At 45.6% G+C, this 25,587-nt stretch overlaps 1 protein-coding gene across 1 annotated transcript in view; it reads right to left on the reverse strand.

Annotated features, from left to right (window-relative positions):
* LOC135036375 (atrial natriuretic peptide receptor 1-like) overlaps positions 1 to 25,587 on the reverse strand; it is a 213,144-nt gene that overhangs the window by 162,388 nt on the left and 25,169 nt on the right. Inside the window, exons 5-8 of the mRNA XM_063954446.1 lie at positions 23,667 to 23,771; positions 13,901 to 14,003; positions 7,815 to 7,960; positions 4,312 to 4,384 (exon numbers count right to left, since the gene is read on the reverse strand). Of these exons, the coding sequence (XP_063810516.1) occupies positions 4,312 to 4,384; positions 7,815 to 7,960; positions 13,901 to 14,003; positions 23,667 to 23,771 (427 nt within the window). The remainder of the gene's footprint in view (positions 1 to 4,311; positions 4,385 to 7,814; positions 7,961 to 13,900; positions 14,004 to 23,666; positions 23,772 to 25,587) is intronic.

Genomic DNA, 25,587 nt, shown 5'->3' on the forward strand with positions numbered 1-25,587 from the left:
AAGAGGAGAAGAAGATTGGACAACGATCTACTCTCCACTATTTTGACTGACGTATTTTTCAAAAAACTTTCTACATTTAAGTGGATCATTACAAGCTGTGCGCAGTTGGGTAGTTCTCTTTGTTTGTTTATATTTACCTGATGTGCATACCTTTACTCAGGGTGTGTTGCGTATCCAACCTCCCTATGTCCCGTCTGTGGCTCCTTGGGACTTGTCAGTGGTTTTGGAGGCGTTACAAGAGTCTCCGTTTGAACCTCTTGGTTCAGCTGATCTTAAGTGGCTTTCCCTTAAGGTAGTGTTTCTGCTGGCTATTGCTTCAGCTAGAAGAGTGTCGGATTTGGGTGCCTTGTCCTGTAGTTCCCCATATCTGATATTTTACCGTGACCGGGTGGTTCTTAGGGCTCGTCCCGGATATTTACCTAAGGTGGTTTCCTCGTTCCACCTTAACCAGGAGATTGTGGTTCCGGCACTTATTTCTCCTTATCTGTCTCCCAAAGAGAAGTCTTTGGATGTGGTACGGGCTCTCCGTATCTATGTGAAGAGAACTGCTTCCATTAGGAAATCTGATTCTCTCTTTGTGCTGTTTGGATTTCACAAACGGGGCTGGCCTGCTCACAAGCAGACTTTGGCCAGATGGATTAGAATGGTGATTGCACATGCTTATGTGAGGGCTGGTCTGTTGGCTCCTGCTCACATTACGGCCCATTCTACTCGGTCTGTTGGAACTTCTTGGACGGCCCGCCGTGGTGCGACCCTTGAACAATTGTGCAAGGCGGCTACGTGGTCCTCAGTGAACACGTTCATAAGGTTCTATGCCTTCGATACTGCCGCTTCCCAGGATGCTTCCTTTGGACGCCGGGTTCCTGTGCCTGCTACAGCGTGTCCCTTCCCATAAGGAACTGCTTTAGGACATCCCCAATGTCTATTCTTGTGGAGCCCAGTGTACCCCGCAGCAGAAAACGAGTTTTATGGTAAGAACTTACCTTTGTTAAATCTCTTTCTGCCAATTACACTGGGCTCCACAAGGCGCCCACCATGACGCACTTAGCTTCTTTCGGTTGGTATGGCATTAGCCGCTGACACTTCTCCTGTCCTGAGAGTGTGGTGTATGTGGCTACTAACCGTTGTCGTCTCTTTTCCTGCTACTGCATTGGGCTGGTTAACTAACAACTGAGCTCCTGTGCAGGGAGGCGGGGTTATAGAGGAGGCGGCGCTGTGCATTCTGGGAACAGTCAAAGCTTTGAGCCTGTTGGTGCCTCAGATCAAGATCCTACTCTACACCCCAATGTCTATTCTTGTGGAGCCCAGCGTACCTCGCAGAAAGAGATTTAACAAAGTTCTTACCATAAATCTCGTTTTTTGCTGCCACTCCCACATTAACTCGGTCCCTTCCTGTCAATAACTCTGCGTTCAAAATCTTGCTGCAAGCAGCATTGCAAAGGTATGGCGAGGGCACAGGGTGATCGCGGCACATGCGCAGTCTGCAGATAATCGCTCAGTTGCGTGAACATTGACATTGCTTACAAACATTAATTATGCACAGTTTTGAGGTGAGTTTGTAAAGGGAACAGAACCTGATTCAGACTAACTGGCTCTGTGAATTGGGTCACATCTAGCAGTCAGGAAACACAAGACAATAACATACAGTACATGCCTTAACTAGTGAACGGCTGCAGCAAAATAAGTGATTTTTATAGCAAAATGATTATAGGAATTAGTTGGAAAGTACTATTTAGATTTGTTAGCTAGAATTAACATCTCGTTTAAGGAGTACATTTAAAAATATATATAGCAAAGATATTAGTACATTCATTTACATGACAAAAAAACACAAACAAATTGCTGTTTGCAAAGTAAGATTAATATTCTTAAACTGGGTCAGTGTGCCCATCTGTGGCCTGGTTTAAGAACTTTCTTGTACAACTTATATATCAGTACTAACCTCATATTAAGCATTTTTTTGTACCTTAAAAATCTCTTTGAACTTGGACAACTAAAAATGACTTTGAAGCAATGACAAATTCGCCCCCATATAGATTTTCTATGTATGAAATGAAAAATATCAGTGTAATAATTGGAACATTGCTTGTATAGAGAATCTACGTTAGCATCTGCACCTAGCTTCCATAAGCCTGCACTGTGTGATGTGCCATGGTAAATAGATCTCGAAACCAGGGGATCTGAGCTCACAAACGGAGGCTTGGAGATATTCACTACAGCCTAACCAGTTACAGAGCGGGATGTACAACGTCAAGCCTTGGAGAGAGATAAAGTGAAGTACTGTACTGTAGTTACCCAAAGCAAAGAAACAACAATATTTTCTGTAATTTTAAAGTCTGTGCTATATAAATGACAGAAGCTTATTGGTTGCTTTGGGCAACTTCTTAACTTTATCTCACTCAAGATTTGATACATTTCCCCCACAGTGAGATATTGTGGGGACAATGATAAACTAAACAAAGATAAAGGTTTAAACACTAAGGACTTGATTCTGATCAGAGGCAAGTGGAAATGCAGACGGACCTTGCAGATATCTGCATACACTGTAAAAAGAAATCGCTGACTGCTCATGCACTGAACAAGTTGAATACACATGGATGGAGTTCGCAAGTGCGAATGGATTGATCCGTTGATTAAACAGGCATTTGTGGGCGGTAACTGAGCAGACGGAATTGTGGGAGTGTTGGGAGGGGGAATAAGCCAAGTTCTGTAGCGTGCGGATGGAGATGGGAAGCCTAGTTTACTTTAGATGGCAGCAAGTTCAGACACTAAGGACGACAGTTTCAGCTGTGGACCAGCCTTATGCATGCAGATGTATGGATGTTAGGTATACGCAAGCAGATTCTTGCATTAGCACAAGGATGCTGCGGCTGTACAGGAAGGTGCTTGTAGTCACGTCCGACTCAGGAACAGCCTCTAAAAACCTTATTACTTTATTCAGCTGGTGCTAGTGTTGGCCTTCCTCCTTATCTGTCTCCCTGTGTATAAGTTGCTTTATTTTATCAGTCACCAACTAATCTATAGTAAACGATGGTAAACAAATAATAAGGTGATCCTACGCTCAAAACCAAAACTGTTATGTTAGTACTGCCTAACTGAGATGGTGAAGGAGCTGCGGTAATCTATAGAGACAAGTTCAATGTCTCTGTGGTTAATAAATATGGAAGAGAAGTCAGAAGTAAAGTAAATAGCTGTATACAGAGTTACCATTTCATATATAAAGGGCGGGATGTATGAAGTCCGAGTTCAGTGGCCCTGTGGGTTGCAGGTCAAACGCAAATGTTTTTTTAAAGGTGCATTCATGTACAAGGTATTAAGCACACTGACATCACTAGCTTTCCCTCTTAGGCAGCAGCAGAAAAAGGAGTCAGAATGCGAGCAGGACACTATGCAGTGCAGGCAGAGACACAGGAGTATCATTTCATGAGCTACCGACAAAGCTTTCTGACCAGAGGAGAGATAGGAGGGTGGAGAGAGCTGTAAGTGACACAGGGATCCCAGCTTCTCCTCCTCCCTGCCTGGGTGTCTGAGGCCTGATTAAACTGTTATGCAACTAGACCATTTGGGTCTAGAGATAGAGACACAGAGGGGGAGATTCAAATGTTTGAAAAGTCAGTTGGGAGTCTGTTTTTTCCTATCTAATAGACAGGAAAAAAACAGACACCCAACCCACTTTTCAAACATTTTAATTCCACCCAGAGAGTCTCCTGAGTCCTGTCCCAGTGTGTAAGTAGTACAGAGGCTACTGCTATTCTTGCATGTGACAAGAGAAATTATTTTATTTTTATTTTATTTTTCTATGTGTATTTTAAGGTTAAGCTGTCTTTGTTTCACTACAAGAAAAGTTTATAAAATAGTTGTCTTTTAATTAGGTGGAGCTATAAAAGGTACCCAGGCATTATTAAACTATTAGTTAAAACTAATATACACCATTGGTTTAAATGTAATATACACAATCTATACCTCCCACCATGACCCATTCCAGAAGGGACAAAATGCTCTCTACCTGGACTTCCTTCTTAATTTCTGATTGCAATCACCTGTGTTGAAACACCTTTCTCATCAATTAAATAGTTCAACACAGGTGACGCCAATCATATGGTAGAGAGCATTTTGTCCCTCCTGGAATGGGACATGCTAGGAGGTATGCACAATTTAATTTACATTCCCCACCTTCCATCGAGGCTCCCCTGTCTTAAGTGGGTTAATCCGGCCCTGCGCACGACCACTGAAATTGGATTCATTACATCCCGCCCAACAGCACTTTCAAAGCCACAGAAGCAATAACCCTAAATGCTCACTGTTTCCTACCTTGTTTTATTTCATTATACTTTATGATCCAACTTTCATCCCAAAACATTTTTTGGCGTTGGCAGTGAAACCCCTATATAAGATAAGCAATACAAAAAACATAATAATATATTAATAGAGCGTGTCAGACAAATTCCAAACTGTGACCAGTGTAAAAACCATAGCTATGTATGACTATTAACTCACTACAGTATCAGAAAGTGTACCTGTCACTGTCAATTATCATTTTCTTATCCTTCAATATATAAAAATTGCGGATATTTTATGATTGCCCTTTGTTTAATAAATGCTTACTGTACCGTTTTTTTAGTTTATTGCTTACTATAAATCTGACACCACATATTACTTTTAATGGTTAAGACTGAAAGACAGAAAATCTTTGAATTCTAGCGTTTATAAAGAAACGTGGCCCTCAGCACTGCACAGTGGGTAGCTGAGAGATTTGCTAGTCGTTATTACATTTTTCTATATTTTCAATAAAGAGTAATTATGAATGTGTAAAACATAGGCACTCAGCGCAGACACTTCTATATGGCCATATGGAAAATAGATCAAATAATGTGCACCCATATGTCTTCTCCGTGCTTACACCGGGGGGAGAGGGAAGGGGGCCACATGGAGATTGCACACAGGCAATGATAAAGGGATGGCGGTCGTTAGGTCGACAAGCATTAGGTCGACATACATTGGGTTGACCACTGAAGGTCGATATGCATTAGGTTGACACGTTCTAAGTCGACATGCAAAAAAGTTGACATGAGTTTTTCACAATTTTTTTCATTTTTTGACCTTTTTCATACTTAACGATCCACGTGGACTACAATTGAGAATGGAGTGAGGCACCTTCCCTGAAGCATGGCGAGCGAAGCGAGCCATGCACTAATTGGGGATCCCCATCACTAATGAAACTAATTGGGGATCCCCATCACTTTTTGGAGAAAACTACACCAAAAACAGTAAAAAAACTCTACCTTTTTCCATTTTGATCTTGTACATGTCGACCTAATGCATGTCGACCTTCAGTGGTCGATCCAATGTATGTCGACCTAATGTATGTGGACCTAATGAACCACACCCATGATAAAGTGCCTCTGATGAAGTGCCTATGTGTCACACCTATCAACGTTGCTAAATGACATATGATACTAACCAAGACATCTGAGTGTAGTTCTTTTGTCCTCTAAATACTGTTACATGTTTTACTAATTTTAGAATTACGTAATTAATGTGTCAGCAAAATATGTTGTTTGTCATTCATTTTTATGCTTATGATGACAGTAACAAATCTCTGTTACTCTAAGGCCAGAAAGGGTTACTTATTGTGGACTCCCAAATGATAGAAGACAAGAACAGCACAGCCTGCTGATATACTCCAAGCAGCAATGTATTAGGTGTCAGGATAGAACGGAGATGAAATCATCACAGTAGGGTAGGTGTATTCCCTGCAATTGTCCAGGCTGTTGTATCCAGGTACAGACTAGCCACTACTTATCAATTATCTACAATTTTACAAGTGTCCCAAAATGCAGCTTATTTAAAAAAAAAAGTATTAAAAAACTGCAGGAGACGTCATGTCATCTTCCCTAGCATTTCAGCATATTTTCCCTTTACCATATTAAATAACAAAATGACATTGACCCTCATTCCAAGTTGGTCGGTCGCTGCCGTTTTTCGCAGCACAGCGATCAAGTGAAAAAGTGGCAATTCTGCGCATGCGCATGGTACGCAGCGCACATGCGCTAAGTACTTTCACACAAAACTTTGTCGTTTTACCCAAGCTCGAGCAACGTTTTTCAGTCGCTCGATTGTTCGTAGTATGATTGACAGGAAGTGGGTGTTTCTGGGCGGTAACTCAGCGTTTTCAGGGAGCGTGCTAAAAAATGCAAGCGTGACAGGCAAAAACGCAGGAGTGGCTCGAGAAACGGGGGAGTGGCTGGCCGAACGCAGGGCGTATTTGTGACGTCAAAGCAGGAACTAAACTGACTGAAGTGATCACAAGGTAGGAGTAGGTCTGGAGCTACTCAGAAACGGCATGACATTTTTTAGTAGCAGTTCTGCTAATCTTTCGTTCGCACTTCTGCTAAACTAAGATACACTCCCAGAGGGCGGCGGCTTAACGTTTGCACTGCTGCTAAAAGCAGCTAGCGAGCTATCAACTCGGAATGAGGGCCATTGTGTGTAGAATTCATGAAAGCTTGCAGTCATAAAGCAAATATGCAAACAGTCACTGAAGAATGAAACACCTTGTTTTACCTTCTTGTTTTACATTCCATTCAAATTATTAGTTATAAGATATATAATGCAAATTTGTCATTTCTTTGGCTTGATTTTTGAAAATTAAGAAAAAGTTAAGTAAATAAAAAGTTTATAATTTAAACCAGCGGAATTGAAACTTTTACAAGCCAAGATCCATGGAAGTTATTTTTTGGGTCCCTTGGTTTGTTTTCATTAAATGATGTATAGTGGCTATAAAATAATTCACCCTTTTGCCTTTATTAATTTTTTCTTACACCATGGAATCTAAATGGGTTTAGTTGGAAAGACTCAGTACTGACCCCTAAACAATCTGTAATTTCAAATAAAAACCACATTCTAAAGCTTAGTTTTATTTAATCACAAACACGCCACCCCATGGAAATAATTCAGTAAGTAGATATCAAAAACGGTTTATGCTTTGTTAATTCAGTTTGTATTCATCACCTTTTCTAACATATATCTAAATAAACTCTGATGCAGTCACTTGTCTTCAGACCTCACATTGCTAATTGCTGTTGTGCACATACTGTAACTGTTTCAGTGGATTACATTTTATGCAAATGGCAGCAAGAAAACCTCCTTCCCTGGTGTACTCCATGCAATCGAATGTGCAAAGACTGAGAGTCCCACTTTCAGCACCTGTACATGCAGTAATATAATTTGGTCCATCCTTAGATGCCAACATCGGTCACACCATCGAAACTTGCAACATGCCCATAAGATGGGCCATTTTTGTATGCATTTCTAGCCACCTTCTTGTCATCACACAGGAACGCCTTTACTTTGCAACAACTTTTCTGCTACTGTGCATCTCAATCGCAATACTGCCTTTGTGAGTGCATTCTGTGTAATGCATGCACTGTGAGAGTTCATAGGAATTTCGGTGCATGTGCAGTTGCTAAATAATCTCTACTCGCAGCTCTGAATCAGATCCACAGTCTGAGATAACACACCGTTGCGGTGTTTTCAGAGTAGCCCCATTATAATAATATTTCAATGCTCCTGATTTATGGTAAGTAAGTAAATACATTTTGATTCCAAAAAATATAAAAAAAATGGCAAAGGGGTGAATACTTTCTGTAGCCAATGTACTGCATTTTAATTATGAAAAGCTCCAAGTTAATTATATTATTTCACTTGAGATATACATCTTAGGAAATTGAACAGATGAAACGCTTAGCTTTATTTAGGCGAAGATCTCATTTAATTTGGATAATTTAGATAGTGATTAAGAGGTGTGAATTTACCACAGCTAACAAAATAAAGCCTGCGATAATCACTGCCGCGGGAATAGCAATCGCCATTCTAATATCAGACGGAAGCGTGCATTCCCCACAGTCTGCAGGACAAGTAGCACAGACCTCTTCTTCTTCACACACACCGTTGCCGCACACTAGGAGAGAACACAAAAAATTAATAATGGTGACTGTATATCTCCAACTAATTGCAGTGGATTTCACTGTTATTCTGTAATGAAACCAAGTACCGTGGGAGATGTATCAAGCACTGGAGAGAGATAAAGTGGAGACATTGCTCAATGCAAGCAGTCACATACCTCCCAACATTTGCTTACCTTAAAGAGGGACATCTTTGTGCGCTCGCCCAGAAAGGGGGCATGGCCTATGTAAAATGGAGCGTGGCTTCGCGGGAGGGCCCGCAATCGCGAGCCACGCCCCGTTTTCATCACTGAGGGGGCATGCCCAGTGCTCTCTCCCTCTGTCTCCACTGAATAGATGCTGTGCGCATGAACACAGCATCTATTCACTGCTGCTCTGCTAAGCAGAGCAGCGAGTGCAGGAGCCTGCCAACTGCCTCCCCGACCGCGGGACACTGCAGCCCGCGGGTGGGACAGCGGGACATTCCCCAAAAAACGGGACTGTCCCGCAAAAATCGGGACAGTTGGGAGGTATGCAGTCAGCTTCTGTCATTTATTTAGCACAGCTACTTCACTTTATCTCTCTCCAAGGCTTGACACTTCTCTTGCAGTCTGGCATTTTGAGAATGATAACTTACTGTAAGTCTTATTACCTCACCAGTTATCAATGAGACTGCAGTTCTCTGTATTGCCCACTGGTCATCACCAGCCTAGTTTTATCTCATCCTGCGGCAGCCAGTGTTCAGAGCTCTCAACAGTTTACTATTCGCTGATAATATCATGAAGAAAATATGCAGAACATAGGGATACATGCAGATGACAACAATAATACAACTCTCTATACTTACACATGTCAAACTCAGCTTGCACGGGAGTTTTTGATTTTCATGGTTGTAAATATAAATGAGTGTTAAAATTTGATAAATCTATAGAGATGTACATTTGAGAAGTCTTAATGTAAGTAAATATTAATCCATGGTTCTTGGCGGTACCCGAGGAGCACCCGTAGCGGTTAAAAGTGACAGGACCATTTTTGTGTTTATTAAATTTTACCCACCGGAGGTGCAATCCAAATTTTGATCCGATTGTCCATTTATTTGGGTGTTATTGTTCAACGTAAGCCACACATCAGTAATTACTTAGTTATGTCAAACCCCTTTCCATCCCCTTAGGGGAGGTTTATTAAAATTCTAATTATGTAATTTTCCTATTTCCCACCTGAAGAATACCTATGTTATATTTCAGCTTCCTAACATATCGGGAAGTAAGAGAATTAGTGATGATTCAGTGAGTGGGTGAGTGAGTGAGTGAGTGAGTGAGTGAGTGAGAGATACGGTAAAAAGGACCATTATTGTAGTTCATTAAGTTCTACACATGGGAGGTGCAATCCAAATTTGGATCCGATTATCCGTTTGGGCGTTATTGTTCATGCAACGCAAGCCAAACATCGGTGATCTATCTATCGGTATATATATTCATCCTGAGGAAGGGGGTAACACCCCGAAACGTTGATTAAAAGCACTGTTGTTTACTACCATCCCAGAGTGCCACTGTTATTGATGAATATATATATATATATATATATGTATATATATATATACAAACACACCCACGTGTGAGGGGTGTGCATTTAGTTTCCGGATGCACAAAAAGTATTATAAATACACACAAAGGGGGTAATTCAGACCTGATTGTTGTTGTGCGAATTTGAAAGGCGGACGATTATCGAATGTCTGCGCATGCGTATGGATCATAATGCTAACGCATGAGGCAAAACTGAGAAATAAATCAGCGTCTTTTTTTATTGCTAGGCAAATACAAATTGATTGACAGGAAGCGGATGTTGGGGGTGGCAACTTGCCGTTTTCTGGGAGTGTCAGGAAAAATGCAGGGGTTCCCAGTCGTTTTAAGGGAGGGTGCGTGACGTCAGCTCCGGCCCGATCAGCCTGATTCTTTTGCACTGTAGGAGTAAGTCCTGGGCTACGCACAGAACTGCACAGTCTGGATAAAACATTTGATGGTGAGTGAGTTGCGAATGGATTTGCAGCTGAACGGCGTTTACAAAGCTTATCGCAAGGCTTACGCAGACTTGCATGGGGCTGAATTTCCCTGAATTGTCTGGGTGGCGACTATCCGATCACAAAATGAACATTACATTTTTTGAAAGCATTCGCCAGAGGAGTCTATTCAAAGTTGCATGCGCTCAAACCACTTTGTGAAGCAGCTGAACCAGTATGAAGCAGGTATGTCTTCTATATGCTGGCTGAAGGTCTCCACTGCAACTTCCGGGGACTCAAAACGAATTCCACACATCTTGCGCTTAATTTGGATGAACACAAAGAAGTCTCAGGGGGCCAGATCTGGAGTGTATGGCTGATGACCAAGCTCCTGAATGAATTTATGGGACAGAAAATTCAACACTTTCCTGGACTTGTGGGCAGGAGCATTATCGTGATGGAGAAGGGTCCCACAAGTGCAAGCTCTTGGAAGGTGCCTGGAAATGGCTTCCTGCACTAGCGGCAGGCATTGGTTGGCATACCAGTCCCCAGTGACGGTGTGCTGCTGCACGAGTGGTATGGTAACTACATGACCAGTCTTAGCAGCAGGGCCGTTTCTAGACAATTTGGCTCCCAGTGCGAGATTTCAAAATCCGCCCCCCCCCTATTGCTCTAAAAAAAATATGTGTGGCCCCCCCCCCCCATATAGCTATAAAAAGAAAAAGGATGCGCGCGCTCCCGACAAGGGTGTGTGGCCTGATTAAAATGGGCGTGGTCTCATTAAAGTGGGCATGGCCTCATCTGATATCATCACACCCACCACAGGGGGAAAAAAATGTAAATAAAAAAGTCCCCTTTTTACACATTACAGCAGGCAAGTGTCCCCATATTACACAGCGCGGCAGGCTGGTGTCCCCATTTTACACAGCGCGGCAGGCAGGTGTCCCCATTTTACACAGTACGGAAGGCAGGTATCCCCATTTTACACAGTACGGTAGGCAGGTATCCCCATTTTACACAGTACGCAGGCAGGTGCCCCCATTTTACAAAGTGCAGCAGGCAGGTATCCCCATTTTACACAGTGCGGCAGGCAGGTATCCCCATTTTACACAGCACGGCAGGCAGATATCCCCATTTTACACAGCACGGCAGGCAGGTATCCCCATTTTACACAGCACGGCAGGCAGATATCCCCATTTTACACAGCACGGCAGGCAGATATCCCCATTTTACACAGTACGCAGGCAGGTGCCCCCATATTACACAGTGCGGCAGGCAGGTATCCCCATATTACACAGTGCGGCAGGCAGGTGCCCCCATTTTACACAGCACGGCAGGCAGATATCCCCATTTTACACAGTACGCAGGCAGATGCCCCCATATTACACAGTACGCAGGCAGGTGCCCCCGTATTACACAGTACGCAGGCAGGTATCCCTAGTTTACACAGTGCGGCAGGCGGGTATCCCCATTTTACACAGCGCGGCAGGCAGATATCCCCATTTTACACAGTACGCAGGCAGATGCCCCCATATTACACAGTACGCAGGCAGGTATCCCTATTTTACACAGTGCGGCAGGCAGGTATCCCCATTTTACACAGCGCGGCAGGCAGATATCCCCATTTTACACAGTACGCAGGCAGATGCCCCCATATTACACAGTACGCAGGCAGGTGCCCCCATATTACACAGTACGCAGGCAGATGCCCCCATATTACACAGTACGCAGGCAGATGCCCCCATATTACACAGTACGCAGGCAGGTGCCCCCATATTACACAGTACGCAGGCAGGTGCCCCCATATTACACAGTACGCAGGCAGGTATCCCCATATTACACAGTACGCAGGCAGGTGCCCCCATTTTACACAGTGCGGCAGGCAGCTATCCCCATAGGCAGGTGTCCCCATTTTACACAGTGCGGCAGCGGCAGGCAGGTTTCAAGTTGAGGGGAAGGAAGGGGGAGAGGGGGGGAGAGAGAGAGAGAATACTTACGTCTTCCCGCTCTTCGGTCCCGCCGCCTCACGTCCCTCGCGCCGGCCGCCTCCTCCTTCATGCTTATCTCCTTCTCGCCTCTCCCGAGCACTCCTGCTCGGGGGGGCGGGGCTTCGCGGAATGACGCGTTTGCGTCGTGACGTCACGACGCAACGCGTCATTCCGCGAAACTCCGCCCCCCGAGCAGGAGCGCTCGGGAGAGGCGAGAAGGAGTAACAAAGTGCCGCGGCGGGCGCCCCGTGCGGTTGCACGGCTCGCCCGCCGCTAGAAACGGCACTGCTTAGCAGCAAAAACAGCCACCATTTGCTTGGTCACCATGTGCTTACATCAGAACTGATGGTGATGCACCTCCAACTGGGGCACACTGGGCAACTGTTGTTTGGTCTCTGAATCAAAACTGTAGATCCAGGATTCATTGCCACTGATGATCTCCCAGAGTTTAAGTGATCACCATCAAACTTGCCCAGCATGTTGATGCACCAAGTCACCCAAGCATCCTTCTGCTCTAGAGTCAGCTGATGGGGCACAGGCATAGGTTTTCATAAAGTATCAAGAAAATGGATCCCGATGAGATGCCTATATTCTTCTCAAACTGGGCCACTATCACCCTGGTATCCACCTCAATTATGGCCTGCTCGGCAGCAATGTTGTCCTTGGTGATGAAGACACAGGTTGGCCACAGCGCTTCTCATCTTCCATGGACCATCTCCCACGTCAAAATTCTGCAAATTACTCAAACACATTGATTTGGGACGGTGCTTCCTCCCCAAAAGCAGCTCATGGCAGGTCAAAACTCTCCTGCTGTCGCAGACCACTCTTATAGACGTAGAAGATCACGGCTCTCCAATGGCCTCTGTTGAGCTCCATAATGAGTTTGTGAAGGAAGTGAACATGCTGACTTATTCAGCGTGCAGTGCTGCTTATATACAGTTCTGTGCCTTGACATTTCTCAAGAACTTTAGACAGATATTACAGTTCACAATCAGTCAGATTGTGTCCACTCTACCTATGCACTGCACATCCAGAAACTTACTGCACACATGTAGGGAACAAGCTTAGAGAAAGTTAGGTATAGAAAAGCCCATCAAAAGTTTTTTCAAAGTGAAGGGAAGGAAATAGATTTGATGGTAGTTTGACAGAGAATTTGAGTATAGAGAGGACTTTTTGAGGATGGGGATATTTGAGAGAAGTTGAAAATGCAAGAGGGAAAGGAAAACTTGAACAGATGTGTAATCTATTGGCAGATGAGGTATAGAGTGTGGTGGAGTTGGGAGGGAATGGGAGCAAGGGGGCAGGTAGAGTGGGAAGCAGAAAGAAGAGACAGAATTTCCTCTCTAGTGATAGAAAGGAAGTAGCACTGGGAGGGGAAGATGGAAGGATAGAATGGTAGAAGAGGGTAGGAGGGACCTGGAAGGAGGAGAGTCCTTCCTGTTAGATCCTATTTCGGAGCATTCTTGGACAAACTTGGACATTTTGGAGTGACAGGGTTAAGGTTTGGTGCTCCAGAGGTCTAGTGAAGTGGCAAGGGAAGATATCTTGGGGATGGAAGCAATTACTCAAGCTGGATAAAATTGACAAATGTCCAGGAAACATACTTTTGGAGAGAACTACCTATTGGCATTAGACAGTCATCGATTCTGTTTAATCAGGAAAACTGCGAACTGTTGTTACATGTTCCATAGTTTCTGCATGTACTCCTACAGCAGTACTCCCAATACATGGTAATCACAATGAAATCGCTGCTCACCCCAGTTCCATTTGAGTCATGACGCTACATTTTTGCACACAAAACCTGGAGAGAACCATGAACTGGCAAATGCCTTAAGTTCTGTAGCAAAAGGGGGCCGCTAAGTAAAAAAACAAACAATTACAATAGCCTCTTCAAAGTGCCTGACATATTGATGTCACTGGAGACCTTTACACTTACCAAAGAAAAGAAAGAAGGCAATACACTTATTACATACCTACTACAGGTAACACCAAGGTTTTAGCTTCCAGTGCAACTTGCATTTTGCCAATCCTAATATGTGCGATTAAGGAAGTCATACCAGCATGAACTAAGACAACCTGGCAATAGCAAAAAAGCAACATAAATAACTAATGGTAGCTTTTCAAGTTATTCATTAAAACATGTTTTTGATTATTAAGCTACAGTATGTAAGGTAGAACTTTAATTATACAAACTGTATATGAAGAACCCAATTCTTAAGTCTCCCCGTTCCCGTGTTTATAAGATAACATAAAAATACAACAGATCTACTTCCTGTGTTCTCCAGTCTCATGATGTACTTCTACACAGATATCAGACATACCATTACCATATTGGGCTTTTAAGGATTCCCAAGAATTGCATCCTCCTAATTGGGGGGGGAGGGGGGTTATTATGCTGCTGTCTGCTACCCTTTCATAAAAGCCCTGTACTATTCAGCCTGGGGATAGTTTACACTATAGCTTATCTCCACAGGGCTGTAGAGAGATGGGCCAGGCCCCGGTACTTTTTGGGGGCATGACCTAATAGAGGGAGGCTTGGCCACTCACTATTAGGAACAATATAGGAAAAAATTATTTTCTGCTTTGTGAATCAACACTGTGCTCTGAACCTGGGGCAAATCCAGGTGGGGTCTGGGTGCTTTAAGTGGGGAACGGGGACTAGGGGATGGGGTAGGACCAGCTCACACAGTAGAAGTCTCTCAGAGGGTCTACTCTGCATCTGCCGCCCACTACCTGCCTCTAGGACCTCCTTCCTCACCGAAAGTCCCAGTAGCAGGGCCAGTCTTGGATATTAGCTACATTTGGAAACTAACGTTGTGAGCTCACCACCCCTCCTATACTGCTGCTGCTGCCTGGGGACTCGGCTTTCAGATAGGGCAGAAATGCTAAAATCAGCCTCATCGTGTCAGCTGCTCCACCTGGGTCCATCATCTGATGGATCTCCGTCGAACTGCTGTGGCCTATCTATCTATCTATCTATCTATCTATCTATCTATCTATCTATCTATCTATCTATCTATCTATCTATCTATCTATCTATCGTCTTGGCCACCGGCAGGTCCCGAGCTAGGCTCCGGCATTTACCTGTCTGGCCAAGGGTGTGGACGCACTCGTCCCAGCAACGAGCGTCCTGTCCGGCAGCGTACTGCTCTTGGAGGTGGTCGTCAGCAGGATGCAGGGCAGAGGGGAGGTTGTAGCATGCTGTTGCGGCGTTCCCTGTGGCTCTGCTCTGTTGGGATATGGCGTGGGTGGCACCATCTTGCTTCAGTTCACCTGACCAGGGCCAGTACAATCCTGGTCAGTCTGTGAGACAGCTGATCCCTTCAGCCAATCCAAATCAGCTTGAGGGCATAAAGCTCCCTGCTTCACAGATCTCTGTTGCCAGTTCCATAGTCACACAGCAGTGTGAGTGTTGTAGCTGTGCTCCCTTAGAAAGTCTCTAAGAGCCTCATTTCCAGAGTTCTTCTAAGAAAACCCTTATCTAATTCTAATCCTGTACTCAGGGTCTATTTCAGACCTGATAGCATCAGCAAAATGTTTCTCTAATGGGCAAACCATGTGCACTGCACGTGGGGCAGATATAACATGTGCAGAGAGAGTTAGATGTGAGTGGGGTGTGTTCAAACTGAAATCTAAATTGCAGTGTAAAAATAAAGCAGCCGGTATTTACACTGCACAGAAACAAAATAACTCACCGAAATCTAACTCTCTCTGCACATGTTATATTTGCCCCACCTGCAGTGCACATGGGGGGTCATTCCGAGTTGTTCGCTCGGTAAAAATCTTCGCATCGCAGCGATTTTCCGCTTAATGCGCATGCGCAATGTCCGCACTGCGACTGCGCCAAGTAAATTTGCTATGCAGTTAGGATTTTTACTCACGGCTTTTTCATCGTTCTGGCGATCGTAATGTGATTGACAGGAAATGGGTGTTACTGGGCGGAAACAGGCCGTTTTATGGGCGTGTGGGTAAAAACGCTACCGTTTCCGGAAAAAACGCAGGAGTGGCCGGAGAAACGGAGGAGTGTCTGGGCGAACGCTGGGTGTGTTTGTGACGTCAAACCAGGAACGACAAGCAGTGAAATGATCGCAGATGCCGAGTAAGTCTGGAGCTACTCAGAAACTGCTACGAGGTGTATAATCGCAATATTGCGAATACATCGTTCGCAATTTTAAGATGCTAAGATTCACTCCCAGTAGGCGGCGGCTTAGCATGAGCAAATCTGCTAACATCCGCTTGCGAGCGAACAACTCGGAATGACCCCCATGGTTTTGCTCATTAGAGAGCAATTTTGCTGATGCAATCAGGTCTGAATAAGGCTCTCAGTCCAGTTCCAGACAGTCAGCATTCCAGTCCGGATCCAGTGTCATCATCCTGGTTCCAGCCCGGTCAGTACTCAAGTCCTGATCCAGAACATCAGTCCGCATTTCAGTCCATATCCAATCCAGTCAGGTTCTAGATCGGATTTATTTCAGTCTATTCCCAGTCCAGTTCCATTTCAGTCCGGATCCAGTGTCTCCCAATTCCAGCCCGGTCAGATCTCAAGGCTAAAGCCCAATTGTACTCAATTACCTAGTACAAGTAACCCAGACAGGGGGGTCATGACCGTCCCATCAGTAGCAGTGCAGCCCAAAGTTACATGCAGGGCTCCCTGGAGAAGACCATCAATGAGGTAAGACACTGTGCCTCTGTTCTGGGTCTTAAAAAACTCCTGGTACTAGTTCTGCCCATAACATCATAACTTCCTAGGGCTATTCCATTCTATGTGAAAGCACTATCTTCGACCTCCCAACTTCCAGTACAACACTACCCATTGGACCAGTATCTCTGACACTAGTCTGGAGACATCCAGAATCCGGAATCAGATATCTATCTATCTATCTATCTATCTATCTATCTATCTATCTATCTATCTATCTATCTATCTATCTATCTATCTATCTATCTATCTATCCCAAATGGTAATCTAAGCTTTGTTCCCAGCGGAGCACTGCTGTGCTGGAAGCTGACGTCGCGCTGCGCTATGCTGTCACGCAGCAAACACGCCTGCTGTGGGCACTGAGCATCGGAGAGGGTAGGGCCCACTGACACACGCCGGCCAGCCAAAGCCCCACTGCACTATTGCTACTAAATAATATATGACCCCACTCTCCCTGGCTGTGCCACAGCGAGCAATCACACTCACCCCAGCACTGCAGCATGTGGTTTATTGTCCGTGACAACCAGAGCCAGAGTCTCCCCCACTGGCCAGAAGCCACAGCAAAGATGTTGATCACAGTGATGGACCACACATGGCAGCAGATGGACAGAGAGCTCTATGTCTCAGTCTCGGTAAAGGGCAGGAAAGCTGACCAACGCAATGTTTTGTGCACAGAAAAAAACATCAAGGTACCTGCTGGCCAGTGTTGTAGCTCATAGGCAAACAAGGGAGGGTTTCCGGTTGCCCAAAAAAACCTTCATCTTGGCCAGCAGCTCAGAGTATAACCACAATTGCAATAGTATATAATATGATTACTAAAGCTGCTACCACAACATGCAGTTTAAGAGACGGAGCAAAGCTGCTGCACATGCCCAGTGGTAGCAGCTTCTTCTACGTTTGCTGTGTGTTTGGATTTGAGCCCTCAATTAGTGCACTGGACCAGAGAGAAGCTGCCAGGAAGAAGAGACAGGAGCCTTACCATGCGATGGAAGAATGTGCTTAGAATGTGCAGTTCTGTTCTATTATTTTGTGTATTTATTTATTTATTATGGGATGTTTAACTTTTCCTGACCACTTATTTTATTTATATTAGTTAAATCTGTTTGAGACAGTCTATACCAGGGGTGGCCAAACAGTCGATCGCGATCGACTGGTCGATCGCGGACATGCGACCAGTCGATCGCGATCCGCCGCCCAGCCACCCGAAGCCGCGCCTCTCCTGCCTGCCGCTCTGCCTCCTCAGTCTGGTCTGCGGCAGTGACGGCCGAGTGTATTAGCTCAAATCAGGTGCCGGTTCGTTAGCCAATGAGAGCTCGCGGACCGGCACCTGATTTGAGCCATACACGCTGCCGTCACCGCCGGAGATCAGACTGAGGAGGCAGAGCGGCAGACAGGAGAAGCGCGCGCTGCGCTCTCCACACACAGCACGGTGAGCTCTTCTATGGGGGCATATCTGGCACTGTGGGGGCACATAGCTCAGTGGGGGCATATCTGGCACTGTGGGGTCATATGTGGCACTGGGGGCATATCTAGCTCTGCGGGCACATGGCACTGTGGGGGCATATCTGGCACTGTGGGCACATGGCACTGCGAGGGCATATCTGGCACTGGGCACATGGCACTGTGGGGGCATATCTGGCACTGTGGGGGCATATCTGGCACTGTGGGGTCATATGTGGCACTGGGGGCATATCTGGCTCTGCGGGCACATGGCACTGTGGGGGCATATCTGGCACTGTGGGGGCATATCTGGCACTGTGGGCACATGGCACTGCGAGGGCATATCTGGCACTGGGCACATGGCACTGTGGGGGCATATCTGGCACTGTGGGGTCATATGTGGCACTGGGGGCATATCTGGCTCTGCGGGCACATGGCACTGTGGGGGCATATCTGTAATCTGGCGCTGTGGGGGCATATCTGTAATCTGGCACTGTGGGGGCATATCTGGCTCTGTGGGGTCATATGTGGCACTCTGGGGGCATATCTGGCTCTGCGGGCACATGGCACTGAGGGGGCATATCTGGCACTGTGGGGGCATATCTGTAATCTGGCGCTGTGGGGGCATATCTGTATCTGGCACTGTGGGGGGCATATCTGGCTCTGCGGGCACATGGCACTGTGGGGGCATATCTGGCACTGTGGGGGCATATCTGGCTCTGCGGGCACATGGCACTGTGGGGGCATATCTGGCACTGTGGGGGCATATCTGTAATCTGGCGCTGTGGGGGCATATCTGTATCTGGCACTGTGGGCACATGGCACTGTGAGGGCATATCTGGCACTGGGCACATGGCACTGTGGGGGCATATCTGGCACTGTGGGGGCATATCTGGCACTGTGGGGTCATATGTGGCACTGGGGGCATATCTGGCTCTGCGGGCACATGGCACTGTGGGGGCATATCTGTAATCTGGCGCTGTGGGGGCATATCTGTAATCTGGCACTGTGGGGGCATATCAGGCACTGTGGGGTCATATGTGGCACTCTGGGGGCATATCTGGCTCTGCGGGCACATGGCACTGTGGGGGCATATCTGGCACTGTGGGGGCATATCTGTAATCTGGCGCTGTGGGGGCATATCTGTATCTGGCACTGTGGGGGCATATCTGGCACTGTGGGCACATGGCACTGTGAGGGCATTTCTGGCACTGTGGGCACATGGCACTGTGGGGGCATATCTGGCACTGTGGGGGCATATCTGGCACTGTGGGGGCATATCTGTAATCTGGCACTGTGGGGGCATATCTGGCACTGTGGGGGCATATCTGTAATCTGGCGCTGTGGGGGCATATCTGTATCTGGCACTGTGGGGGCATATCTGGCACTGTGGGCACATGGCACTGTGAGGGCATTTCTGGCACTGTGGGCACATGGCACTGTGGGGGCATATCTGGCACTGTGGGGGCATATCTGGCACTGTGGGTGCATATCTGTAATCTGGCACTGTGGGGGCATATCTGGCATTGTGGGCACATGGCACTGTGGGGGCATATCTGTATCGGGCACTGTGAGGGCATATCTGGCACTGTGGGCACATGGCACTGTGGGGGCATGTGTATCTGGCACTGTGGGGGCATATCTGGCACTGTGGGCACATGGCACTGCGAGGGCATATCTGGCACTGGGCACATGGCACTGTGGGGGCATATCTGGCACTGTGGGGGCATATCTGGCACTGTGGGGTCATATGTGGCACTGGGGGCATATCTGGCTCTGCGGGCATATCTGGCTCTGCGGGCACATGGCACTGTGGGGGCATATCTGGCACTGTGGGGGCATATCTGTAATCTGGCGCTGTGGGGGCATATCTGTATCTGGCACTGTGGGCACATGGCACTGTGAGGGCATATCTGGCACTGGGCACATGGCACTGTGGGGGCATATCTGGCACTGTGGAGGCATATCTGGCACTGTGGGGTCATATGTGGCACTGGGGGCATATCTGGCTCTGCGGGCACATGGCACTGTGGGGGCATATCTGTAATCTGGCACTGTGGGGGCATATCTGGCACTGTGGGGTCATATGTGGCACTGTGGGGGCATATCTGGCTCTGCGGGCACATGGCACTGTGGGGGCATATCTGGCACTGTGGGGGCATATCTGTAATCTGGCGCTGTGGGGGCATATCTGTATCTGGCACTGTGGGGGCATATCTGGCACTGTGGGCACATGGCACTGTGAGGGCATTTCTGGCACTGTGGGCACATGGCACTGTGGGGGCATATCTGGCACTGTGGGGGCATATCTGGCACTGTGGGGGCATATCTGTAATCTGGCACTGTGGGGGCATATCTGGCACTGTGGGGGCATATCTGTAATCTGGCGCTGTGGGGGCATATCTGTATCTGGCACTGTGGGGGCATATCTGGCACTGTGGGCACATGGCACTGTGAGGGCATTTCTGGTACTGTGGGCACATGGCACTGTGGGGGCATATCTGGCACTGTGGGGGCATATCTGGCACTGTGGGGGCATATCTGTAATCTAGCACTGTGGGGGCATATCTGGCACTGTGGGCACATGGCACTGTGGGGGCATATCTGTATCTGGCACTGTGGGGGCATATCTGGCACTGTGGGGACATGGCACTGTGGGGGCATGTGTATCTGGCACTGTGGGGGCATATCTGGCACTGTGGGCACATGGCACTGTGGGGGCATATCTGGCACTGTGGGGACATGGCACTGTGGCGGCATGTGTATCTGGCACTGTGGGGGCATATCTGGCACTGTGGGCACATGGCACTGTGGGGGCATATCTGTATCTGGCACTGTGGGGGCATATCTGGCACTGTGGGCACATGGCACTGTGGGGGCATGTGTATCTGGCACTGTGGGGGCATATGTGTTTGAGGTTTTTACCTGTGGGGGCCAATGTGTTATTTCGTGTGAGGCAGTCATTACACTCTGCGCAGCAAGGCTACGTCCCTTTTTTTTTGTTATACCACGCCCACTTTTTGTTATACCACGCCCACTGTTTGTTATGCCACGCCCTTTATTCCTCCTAGGTGGATCACAAAAGCTTTTTAGCTTTCACAGTAGATCACCGACTCCAAAAGTCTGGCCGCCCCTGGTCTATACTATAGACCATCTATAATGTTAAATAGGAATACTGTATTCCATACACTATCCAGTGTATAAAAAGACCATTGTGTACTTAATGTCAGGGGTTGGTACTAGGCTCCAGTGTTCTGCAGAATGGGAGATTGTGGATTGCATTTGGAAACCCCCAACTACAAATCCTGCGTTTGCCTCTGTAGCTGTACACTGATCTATGTAATAGCAATCTCTGTATATTACACAGCCTCTGATGCCGACATACAGTAGCCGCAAATGGCATATAAATAAAACCTTGTTGATGAACATTATTTTAATAGGGAATAGTATTATAATTATTGTTTTAGTCAGATCTGTGCAGATAATCTACTCCCTAATTAAACATACATGAACAATAGTAAAAAAACATGTAGAAACAAACTAACATTTTCTTTTAATGACTAGTTAATAAATAAATAGAAGGGATTTCAATCCATTTGAACACCAAGGATAGGGCATTACCTTTGTGCAGTTGCTGATTTGAGGATCTTATTTTCCTTTTTACATGTCTGCTCTTATATTTTCTCTGCATTTATGTCCCTGTCTTATGGGTGTTCTATTTTCCTCACTGAGCATTAGAAATCTGTGACATTAATAACATACCCTCCAACATGGATATAGAGTATTAGGGATGGCGTAGGGTTTAGCGGTTTGGATTGGCTGTTAGTGTATTAGGATTAGGGGTTATAATTAGATTCAGGATTAGGATAGGGATGATATGCGTCCTGTATTTACCGATCTAAATATCTTTGTGTAGATCCAGGCCCAGAGTATACAATTTTCAACAGCCGTGTAAGGTGGAATAAAAGTCTTCTTTACACACTCATCTATACACCTAGGGGTCTATTATCCTGTCCAATCCAAGAAATACAACCAATAATCCTGAGAATGCAGCCTATCAATTTACTAGGGACCAGTGACAATGTTGTTAAGCAATGTTCTCTGACTGGATAAGAAATGTTTGGACACACAAAATGGTTTCATCCACTGTATGTGGGTGTTCAGTTTTCTTTAAATGTGACCCAGGTTTTAAGTCTACTTCCAAAGACCTAGGTCCTGATTTAGATGTGTATATGCTTGTTCATGTAACGGAGCCAATGTCAGCAGACTGTGCACGCGACGCAATTGCACAGCACAGGCGCCAAGGCACTCTTGCAATGCTGCTTACAATCTGCAATGAACATATAGTGCTATGGATTGTGTGAGGGAGGGGGGCCCCAAACCAGTATCTTGCCTAGGGCCCCAAACCAGTATCTTGCCTAGGGCCCCATGAGGTCTAAATCTGGCTCTGAACAGGGCTAATGTTTGTGTCCTGTATCAAGAGTAGAAAAATGACCACCTCCTCTGCCGTCGATGGTGGTGAACCAACATATTTCTGCCATCCATGGCAAACCCATCAACCATTGGTGGCAAACCATTGATGGTTTTTAACCATCGATGCTCGATAACCATCCCTAGTATTAGGCTACACCAGTGGTTTCCAAACTTTTTTGAATCATGGCGCCCTAGAATATCAGAATTTTTTTCACGGCACCCCTAGGCCAAAAATTTCTTATTGAGAAATTTAGAAAGAAATATTACATTAAGTAGATCGTGTTTATATGTCATCCTTAGGGTCAGTTGTGTGGTGAGGGACAAGATTTGCTTCTGTTTGGCCACATATTTTATGACTGGCAGCCACCAGCACTGGTTTTGCCTATTATATTGACTATAAATAATTTAAATTGGTCCTGGACCACCAACCCAGGGCACCCCTGCAAGTGTCCTGAGTCACCCCAGGGAGCCACGGCACACAGTTTGGGAACCTCTGGGCTACACAGTGCACTGGGCATTGAAAATGTTTTGTGTCATTAAAAGTGTAGTGCAAGAGCTTTTATGAATGTGCATGGAAAGGAGAACACAAGAATATACACTGTCTCAATTTTTCTACTCTCTTACAATAAATAACCCTTCTTAGCTATATGAAATCTCATCTCTGCTCTACATAATAAAATGCTGCACACTGGTGTGACTACTCCATACTCTGCTAAGAATGCCATCACTGCCCAGCGAGTGCAGATGTCTATTATTCCGCAAATGCGGCCATAGTGCTCGAGTGCTTATGTGGAACTCAAAGCTGAATAATAATAATAATAATAATAATAATAATAAAACAGTAAATAAAAGTAATGTCCTGTTCTAATTGGGACTGTATTTTACTTTGTAAATAATGTAGAACGTCCATGCACCTGTGTGCACCCTGCATAACAGCCATCACTGCACAGTACTACAGCTAATCCTATTGTGCCACACAGAATAAAAAGGTAAGCGTTATGAACTGTATTGGGTACCCATAGTGCATAGTTAATTTCAGAGGTTTGCAAGAAGATAAAAGAAACAGAGTGATAAAAGGTCATATTTAAAAATAACTGAAGTAAGTACTGTGCAGCATTATACTGTACCTTTGCTGTCCAGTTCCCTTGTGTCATTTTTCCAGAGGTGGATAAGGTGTGTGTGAATATCTGTCCGTCGTCTGGTATCCAAGGACCACAAATTCCACCTTTTCCCTGTATTGAATAAATCAATGCACACTATAACAATGTTATAAGGCTCAGTTAAACAATAATAATATAAAGGAAACATTAATAATATAAAGGAAAAAAGTTAAAAGAATAAATATATATTACTAAGTCACCCAATTAATGGAAAATTCAACATCTACATGCAACAGTACAAAAGAATCAGTAAAATGTACCGTTAGATGACACACAATTGCTGCTTAATCAGGTCAGAGTCCTGTAATTTGCTTTTGCATGTCATCGTACAGTTAACAGTCAAATACATAGGGGCTTATGTACTAAGCCGTGGAGAGTGAAAATGTGGGGAGAGAAACATACGTGTCCTCTTACACTGTGGCTGCAATGCACACAGGTTGCGGCAGTAGGAGCGTATGCACGTGGTCCTGCTACAGAATGCTGCTATACGCAGCAAAGATGTAGCGGGGCACAGTCATCAGTAAGGTACCAGCCAATCAGCTCCTAACTGCCATGCTACAGGCTGTGTTTGAAAAATGACATCTGATTGGCTGGTAGTTTATCTCTCTCCACTTTATCACTCTCCAAGACTTAGTACATCGATCATAATACTATACTCAAGACATTTTTAAAGAGCCAAGCTATGTAAAGAAAATATTATGTTACTGAAAATAAAACTGTACAGTAGACTTGCTTAGATTATGGCTCCAATTAGTCACAGACTATATTATGTATAATAAAATAATGTACATGTATACAGTTGTGCTCATAAGTTTACATACCCAAGCAGAATTTGTGATTTTCTGGCCATTTGTCAGAGAATATGAATGATAACTCACAAACTTTTCTTTCACTCATGGTTAGTGGTTGGGTGAAGCCATTTATTGTCAAACAACTGTGTTTACTCTTTTTAAATCATAACGACAACAGAAACTAACCAAATGACCCTGATCGAAAGTTTACATACCCCAGTTCTTAATACCGTGTATTGCCCCCTTTAACATCAATGACAGCTTGAAGTCTTGTGGTAGTTGTGGATGAGGCTCTTTATTTTCTCAGATGGTAAAGCTGCCCATTCTTCTTGGCAAAAAGCCTCCAGTTCCTGTAAATTCTTGGGCTGTCTTGCATGAACTGCACGTTTGAGATCTCCCCAGAGTGGCTCAATGATATTGAGGTCAGGATACTGAGATGGCCACTCCAGAACCTTCACTTTATTCTAGTGATGAGCACCGGAAATTTTTCGGGTTTTGTGTTTTGGTTTTGGGTTCGGTTCCGCGGCCGTGTTTTGGGTTCGAACGCGTTTTGGCAAAACCTCACCGAATTTATTTTGTCGGATTCGGGTGTGTTTTGGATTCGGGTGTTTTTTTCAAAAAACCCTAAAAAACAGCTTAAATCATAGAATTTGGGGGTCATTTTGATCCCAAAGTATTATTAACCTCAATAAGCATAATTTCCACTCATTTTCAGTCTATTCTGAACACCTCACACCTCACAATATTATTTTTAGTCCTAAAATTTGCACCGAGGTCGCTGGAAGACTAAGCTCAGCGAACCAAGTGGCCGACACAAACACCTGGCCCATCTAGGAGTGGCACTGCAGTGTCACGCAGGATGGCCCTTCAAAAAACTACTCCCCAAACAGCACATGACGCAAAGAAAAAAAGAGGCGCAATGAGGTAGCTGTGTGACTAAGATAAGCGACCCAAGTGGCCGACACAAACACCTGGCCCATCTAGGAGTGGCACTGCAGTGTCACGCAGGATGGCCCTTCCAAAAAACACCCCCCAAACAGCACATGACGCAAAGAAAAAAAGAGGCGCAATGAGGTAGCTGTGTGACTAAGATAAGC

This window comes from Pseudophryne corroboree, chromosome 1 (genome assembly GCF_028390025.1).
Source record: "Pseudophryne corroboree isolate aPseCor3 chromosome 1, aPseCor3.hap2, whole genome shotgun sequence".
Lineage (NCBI taxonomy): Eukaryota > Metazoa > Chordata > Amphibia > Anura > Myobatrachidae > Pseudophryne > Pseudophryne corroboree.